Genomic DNA, 8,101 nt, shown 5'->3' with positions numbered 1-8,101 from the left:
AGTCTAATAACTCATGTCATTGATCCACAATGCATAGGTAAGGCTGTACAGTGAAATAAACATGTATTTATTTTATTTTTTATTTAACCAGGTAGGCTAGTTGAGAACAAGTTCTCATTTGCAACTGCGACCTGACCTGGCAGATAAAGCCTAGCAGGCCTCCAATACAATTCGAAAGTCTAATACATATAGTGTGATTTCAACAGATTTTGTCGAATTAACAAATTATTGTCTTTTGTTGATTTTATATAACATTCGTTTAGCATGATATATAACGTTTAGCATGATCTATTCAATTATGGCATAATTCTACTATTTGTATTCATTTGCATCGCTGTCAATTACATACTTTTATTTTGAAAGCAAAGTACACTATTGTGGCTAATCCTTATTGTGGCTAGCTTCACATCGATGGGTCCGAACATTAAGCAAATAAGAACTGTTTTTATAAATTAGGGTTATTTTAGATGATGACAGGCAGGTTGTATTGGTGCTAGCTAGCTACCTCAGAAGTTGCGGTCCAACACAACATTCTACAATTAAACTGTGTTATTTGACGTGTCAAATTAAAAACTTATTTTACGGGTCAAATAATGTTATTTGACGTGTATATTTTTTGACACGCAAAGACCTAAACGGTGTTGTGTAATGAAGCAGCTAGCACGTTTACAGTAGTTGCCTTGGTAACTAAACAAACAGACTTGCTGGTTCATCAAACAAAACCAATCAGTCCTAGATTGCTGTTATGAAAATTGAATTCAACAATGCCAATAATGTTTTCAACTCTAATTTTGCTTTCAAAAGCAGCTCAAACATAGAACATGTAAGAATCAACTATAGCCATTGAATTCTACCGTGCTGTGTTATAGCGAAATAGAATGCCCTTGAAGCCAATCAGAAACCAGTATTCAACAATGCCATGCTACACATTTTGTTTAAACAGTTGGCCTTAAAGACACACCATAACTACACGATTCTATAATATATGAGCACAGACCTACAGATACATTACATATCTGTCTATATTGCACTTGTTTGAACATATCTTCACATAATACTTATTTGAGACATGTTCCATCAACCATTGAATATTAAATTGGCATTAATAATCATAAATTGTAGTACATACATGCATACTATATTTAGTATTTTTAGTATTAGTGTATGTACTATTTTCAAAAATATATGTTTCTGTTACAAAGATAAGTGAGGCAAATATTATATTTATATATTTATATCTAATATATTAATATTAAATAGAAATTCGGGCCAAAATATCACATGAAGCATTTATTTTTTTATATTTTTTTATAGCATAAATTCAGGTAGAGCTGTCACAAGTGGAAACATACAGTCACAGTCCCACAAGCACTGCTTGATTACAGTAATACACAATTAATGCACATAAGATATATTATAAAAGTGGACACTATAGTGAAATACAATTGAATAGAATCAATTATCGATTAATGCAAATCTTAACATGAATTATAAAAGTGAGTCCTGATAAGGATCGCACAAGCTATACAAAGATTGGTTTAGACCGGTTTGGTTTTGGAGACAGTGGACTGAAGCAGGCCATCTGAGGGCAGGGTAGGCCTACTAGGGAAGAGAAACACCTTGGTCGGGCCAGAGGGATGGCTTGCTGTGGGAGGCTGATATTTGACGCTGTGTGCCAGGGTGTCGGGGGGTAGGAGCAGAGGTGAGGTGGGCGGCAGGGGGGAGAGCGTGGTTAAGCCCAGGGAGGAGGGTGACCCCGAGGTACAGCTCTCCAGGTGAGGTCCAGACACGGCCCAGCACAGGCAGCCAACGCCGTGGAGCAGCTTCAGAACGTCGCCCCTGAAGCGGACACCCACCAGGGCATAGAGGAGGGGGTTGAGACAGCAGCGGGTATATGCCAGGGTGCAAGTCACATACTCCCTCAGCAGTGTGGCAGCCCACTGATCGCAAGTCTGCTTGGCAGCCCCTGGCCCTGCCACCTTGAGGGAGAGCACCACGGTGTAGGGCAGCTGGAAGAGCAGGAAGACGGCCACCAGCACCACCATCAGCCTCAGGGTCCGCTGGCGCCGCCAGCCCCCCCGCCCCCGCCCCTCACACAGCACTCGGCCAATCAGCGAGTAGCAGGCTACCATGACAAGGAAGGGCAGGCAGAAGCCGGCAATCTGGGCGCAGCGGGTGGCCGTCTTGACCCGCCAGCTCTCCTCCACCCACACGTTCATGCCGCAGTGCGCCTCCCCCTCCTGTTCTCTTTCTACCCCGGAGAAAAGGATCTCGGGCAGGCTAAGGAGCAGGGCGGTTAGCCAGACGCCCAGCGAGGCCAGCTTGCCACCCGTCAGCATGCGGCTACGTAGCCTCAGCACCTCCTGGGTCCGAGCCACCACCATGTAGCGGTCTACGCTAATGCAGGCCAACAGCAGCAGCCCACTGTAGGTGTTGACAGCGTAGCTAGCATGCGTTGCCTTGCACAGGGCATTGCCGAAGGCCCAGTGGCCCAGGAGGGTGTCCCCAGCCTGGATGGGCAGGGTAAGGAGTAGGAGGAGGTCGGCTAGGGCCAGCTGGAAGAGGAAGATGTCAGTCATGGAGCGGAGACGCAGGCGGCGGTAGAGAACAAAGGTGGCGATGACCAGGGAGTTGCCGAGCAGGCCCAGGAGAAAAACCAGGAGGAAGACACAGGTCTGGAAGACCTTGATGGTCAGCTGTTGCTCGCTGGCTTCGCAACGCTCAATCAGCTCGTAGCCTCTGGTGGATGTGTCGTTGTAGTCAAAGTAGTCCCCTGTCACCAGGCTGTGATCGTAATCCATGCCAAAAAAGCTTGTGAGATCCATATCTGGGTAACATAATGACAAATCAGTCACAGCAGCACAGAGAGTTAGCCTATCCACAAGCTTCGTAGGCTATTGATATTTGTAAGATAATGTCAAGTTGAGGCTTGTGAGAGATAGGATTTACACCTTGGTATTCAGGTCTAACTTCCACACATAAAAAAAAAAGCTAGGATTCATCTTCAAATGGGTTATGCTGTGTAACCCATTTAAAGATGTGACAACTTATTCCAACTACAAGTCCTTTCGAGTACATATTTATTCTACATCTTACAAATGTGTGTTTGCATAATCAAATGAAGCAAATAAACAAATGAGTCATTATGCACATATACCAATTCAAATTTGTCCCAAAGGGTTGAGTGCTGTTTTCTATCCATACCGTTGACAACTTAGGTAAGTTACCATTCTCACACACTTGTCCATAGGCCACAGCGACACAACGCCATAGGGACACTGTATTGTGTACACAGCCCCACAAATATAGTGTAAATATTCCTATTTCAATAACCCAGAGCTGAAACATTGTCACGAACACCCTGATAATTTTGTGTCGTTTGAGTAAGCAGCCTTATATTTCAGTCATAAGAGAATAGGTTGCGTGCCACCAGCTGCAGTTCGTTGGTGAAAGGGAAACCGTGGGTTGACTAAATGTATAGAAATCAGTCACTGTCGCGTGATACAAGCCTTTAAATTTGCTTTCTGCCACCACCATGTTCCATGACACCTCTGCCACATGTACCTGATAACTGTGTTTTAGTTGTAGATAATATTTCTTATTTATTGCATTTGTGACTTTAGCTTCAGGTGGAAACAGGTATAGTCGACTTCAAAGAAAGGTAAGAGGAAACTGAGAGAGCAAATTATGAATTAAGAATAATCAACTTTTTTGTTGAAAAACTAAGGGCTGGTTTGTTGTTGTAGAATTGTTTTGTTTGTGAATTATTTTATGAGACATTGAGATGGAATCAAGAGGATAAGATTATCTATATCCTAACATTAAATCAATAAACATGGATTTGCTCCACCTGATAGATACTTTACTTTTTTAAACTTAAAATTAGGATGCTTACAAAGTGTGTTATTAAACAGATGAAGAATATGTATTATTACACCCTTGAACATTATACTAGATGTTCACTGCTGTCAAATAAACTCTGAGTCAAGGGCCTAAGGGGCGAATCCTAACGTCCTCTTTGGTGAAACACTCATTTACGGGAGTCCCACATTCACGTCAATGCATGGCTAAGGGAAAACTCGATTTAAGTGGAAGATTTTTCAGAATCTCCCCCAAGTGTGCAGGGTTGAACTTCAGTTAAGAAATAGCCTACTTCAATTTAGCCTATGTATTACGCAATGTGTCGATATTATGTCTACCAATTTTGCAACAGATGCAACGTTATACTACTCTACTAACTGTTATAATATCAATTTAGATAGTACAGTTTAAAATTGTTGTGAAAAGTCAGACTTAAAAAGAAGAATTTAACTAATTCAATTATCAAATCAAATCAAATTGATTCTAACTTTAACAATTCATAGCTATTACGTTGGCAGCTGAGTGAATTTGGTACTAAAACAATAAACCCTCCGAAAAGTCTATGGATTAGTCAGACAATGAAGCGCACTGGAGAATCAACCACACTACCTTCTTTCATAGTTGTGAAGGTGTGACCATAATCATCACTACTTTTGCATTGCACTCGAATAGCAGCATGGATCATCAACAAGTATATATAGTATACTTTTTCCTAATATACTTACTCATTTCTGCAGAACGATACATGTATTTAAAGATTTCATTACCCATAAAGATAATCAACTATATTTGAACAATGTAATACCCATTTCTTAGTTTCAATTCATTTCAAAACTTACTTCTGCTGTCAACAGTGACAGACATGTCCTGATGCCCTCCTCTGTAGCAGTGACTTGTTTGGGAGATGTCAATCTCTAGGACACACACCTTTACCATATGTTTGTCTATAGCCTATCAAAGAAGATGTTGCTGACCCCATGCCCCTCAAACTTTTCATGACACTGAAGACATGCACCACGGTGTCAACAAAAAGGATGTTTGTCATTCAAATTAGTTTTTTGGGGGTCAAAAGTTGCTTGGCAAAGGTTATTTCCTACAGTAGCAACCTATGTAAACGTTTCATACAGTCACATAATGTAATATGGAGATTAATCTTTATGATTTTACTTTCTATTTTAGACATAATTTCACAAAATAGTACTATTGTGAACTCAATTCAGAAACTCTATCATGTTTATCATTTTTATATCCAGCAGAAATGTCAAAGATAAGCATGATGAAAAATTCTGTAAACATTCATTAAAGCTAATTGGTTCCTTATAAGTGCCTGTAGAAATATGTGTTATAATGCATGTATAAGGTAAGTGGCTCACAACAACATGTGTTTTTATTGTTTGTTGTATAGTGTTCAAGGTCATGTTTAGGTCATACTGGTTTAACTTGGTGCACTGTGGCTGAGGGTTTAGAGTGCATGGGAGGTTTAGGACATGGGTGTTACCTGGTAGCTGTGATCATGACAGTTCACAACCTTTCACTAATCTGCCTGACCCCTATGTACAGTGTTCCCCTAAGGGAGCACCCTAAGGGCAAATCTTACACTGAACTGTGCAAGTGATAGAATATACAGTAAGCAACTCTATGGGCAGAAATTGGTTGGGTCAACATCGGGCCAGATTGACTAAATGTTTGCCTGGTTTGCAGCCCTTTTTTTAGTAAGGTATAAAACCCACAAATAAACTGTCTTGATTTACACTTTACCTTAATTACCTTTATCTGAACTTTCATTTTATACCTTTGATCTGTCCCCAATGGTCAGTTCCCTGTTGAATAAAACATGCAGAACTTAGTTAATCAGTTTTGACTGTTTTTGTCACATTTTAACCCTGTTTTAACCACAAATCAACAACAGGGTTTCAAAGCTTGTTTTATTTCAAGTTGAAAAAGTTTTTTTTGACAGCTTATTCAAATGTCAACAGCAGAAAATGTTATCTGATGTTTTTGCCCTATAAAATGGATAGAAGATGATTTGTGTACCTCCAAATTTCCCACGGGAGCTGTGCATCAAATTCACCACTGCACTGAAATACATAATTACCATGCCCGCTACTTTACTGCGGAGGCATAGAACAGCAAGCTAATGTTTCACTACTGCAGCTTGCCATTTGCTGATAGGGTTAGACACCAAAGTGTTGTGTTTCTGTCTCTTTTTTTCTTTGCAAATGGGAAATGTTTTTCAAGTTCACCGAAGTGTGAGATGTGGTTTCTCGTTAGGCTCTGGCCCCACTGATTTGTTTTCTCTACCTCCCTTGTTTTCTTTCTGTACTCTGTGGTTGTCTAGTTGATGGGAACCAACGAACAACCTTCATTTGGCCTACAAGCTGTTTTGAATGCCAATCTTACCTACATGTATTGTTTACTCCAAATGTCAATGTCTCTGAATGACTTAAAGGGATATTTTTTTCAAAAACATTGTTGAGTATTTTGTTAATCAGTGCAATGTTGTTATAGTCCCAAAACATGGTGCATGTCAGCAGTAAGGTTTCAAGATAGAGCACTTTCATTCAAAATCTAAATTTGTGATGCGTTTTGCATCATCATCACACTTTTTGGTTTGTACTGAAAGTGCTCTGTTTTGGAAACTTTACTGCTATGAATTTACTATTTATTTAGGGTCTCATGAGTATTGCACCTGCATTCTTAAACTCTTGATGGGGAGATGGTCAAACTTACCCATTGGTCGCACTGAAACCTAGAATTTATTCCACCCCAATACACTATGTTCGATGTTAACTACCTCAATGTAGAGCAACATACCACATCAGTCGTCACACCCTTATGAGTTCTCCTATGCAGGAAGTAGACACAATGAAGCCACTTGCTATACACCCTTAACATTCCAGGCCCTCCTTTTCGAGAGGGGTTCCTAAACAATGTCTTTCAATGTTGACTGCCACAACCTGCTCCTGAGTGCCAGAGTGCTGTTCTCCTGACATCTTGCAAGTTAAGGTCCCTTGGCCTACAATTTCTGCGCCTCGCGGAAATCTAGTTAACATAATAATTTGTCTGTTTAATAAGCTAGAGATATCTGTTTTTGTCATTCGCCCTTCCTCATCTGCGGTGAAAGGTGGCAGAGATAAAGTAGTGTTTGTCAGACCATGAGACATCTTCTCACATAAACGTATGTAGCATCCGAACGGTTTGGCCTACAAACTATCATGACCACCCTACTGAAAGATGAGACTCACGAACACAATGTTCTCCGTTTTGCTCTAGGATGCCAACAAGCCTCACAAGACTCGTCTTAGGTCCCCGGTACCAGTTAAACATTTAATGGATGTATATATGGAGATAGTTTAGTGCCTAAAATAAGGGAATGAATACATGTAGAATAAAAATTTTAAAAAGTTTCCTGTCTAATATCGCTCAGCTATAGGACAGACACTTCAGAACAAACTTCCTTTGATTCTTTGTGGGTCTATCTGTTGTCCATGTAGTGAATCTGTTATTTAATGTGTTTCTATTGGCTAATAGCAGTAATGGCAAATTCCATGTTTCATCCAATACATAAAAAAATAAATACAAAAAAGATAAATGATAACTTAAGGGGTCTTAAAATTCATAATCAAATTGCAAAATAATCTTTGGTATGACTAGCTTAAAAAAAGTCCATATGTTGGCTTCGAACAAAAAATGTAGGGTCCCTTCTGATTAAAGTATTTACCTTCCTTCCATGTTTTCAGGTGTAACTACTAAGTCGTTCTGCTTATTAATTTTCAGTGGTTGTGTATTAATGTTTAACATTTTTTATGCATTAAACAATTTGTCATTTTAGCCCACCTTAGCAGGCATTGTTGAGCACAGTGCTCATTATCTTGCAGTAACTGGAGGTAGAGCTGTAATTATTACATGATGCTGCATTAGCCTCTGTCATTCAGAGTGGTGCACATGACCTTGTTGATGGTGGGAATAGCTTGTCTCATTATTTTGATATCCGTTCATCATGATCAATTGCACCTCATAGCACATCAAACTGCTTAGTACTATTTTAGAAACATACTTTTCTCTCTTCAAACTAGCATACAACATTGTGCAAAAGTATAATACAAATCTGAAAATGTTGAATTACACACAATCCTCTAAAAACAGAGCCAGGTGGCACTATTAGGAATTTATAACTTGCACAAATGTAATAATTATCAGCACAATACAGATGAATAAAGTGTTTTTTACTCAAATATCA

At 39.7% G+C, this 8,101-nt stretch overlaps 1 protein-coding gene across 1 annotated transcript; it reads right to left on the bottom strand.

Annotated features, from left to right (window-relative positions):
- Positions 1-1,323: 1,323 nt before the first annotated feature.
- ccr10 (chemokine (C-C motif) receptor 10) lies at positions 1,324-4,825 on the bottom strand. Its single transcript, XM_020453325.2, has 2 exons — positions 4,701-4,825; positions 1,324-2,827 (listed from the first exon to the last, which is right to left on the bottom strand). Exons 1-2 carry the CDS (start codon positions 4,795-4,797, stop codon positions 1,539-1,541), a joined length of 1,386 nt encoding a protein of 461 aa, XP_020308914.2. The 5' UTR covers positions 4,798-4,825; the 3' UTR covers positions 1,324-1,538.
- Between the last annotated feature and the right edge of the window lie 3,276 nt (positions 4,826-8,101).

The sequence above is a fragment of the Oncorhynchus kisutch genome, linkage group LG20 (assembly GCF_002021735.2).
Source record: "Oncorhynchus kisutch isolate 150728-3 linkage group LG20, Okis_V2, whole genome shotgun sequence".
Taxonomy (NCBI): domain Eukaryota; kingdom Metazoa; phylum Chordata; class Actinopteri; order Salmoniformes; family Salmonidae; genus Oncorhynchus; species Oncorhynchus kisutch.
The sequence above is the reverse complement of the archived record's forward strand: the minus strand, read 5'-3'. Positions and strand labels throughout refer to the sequence as shown.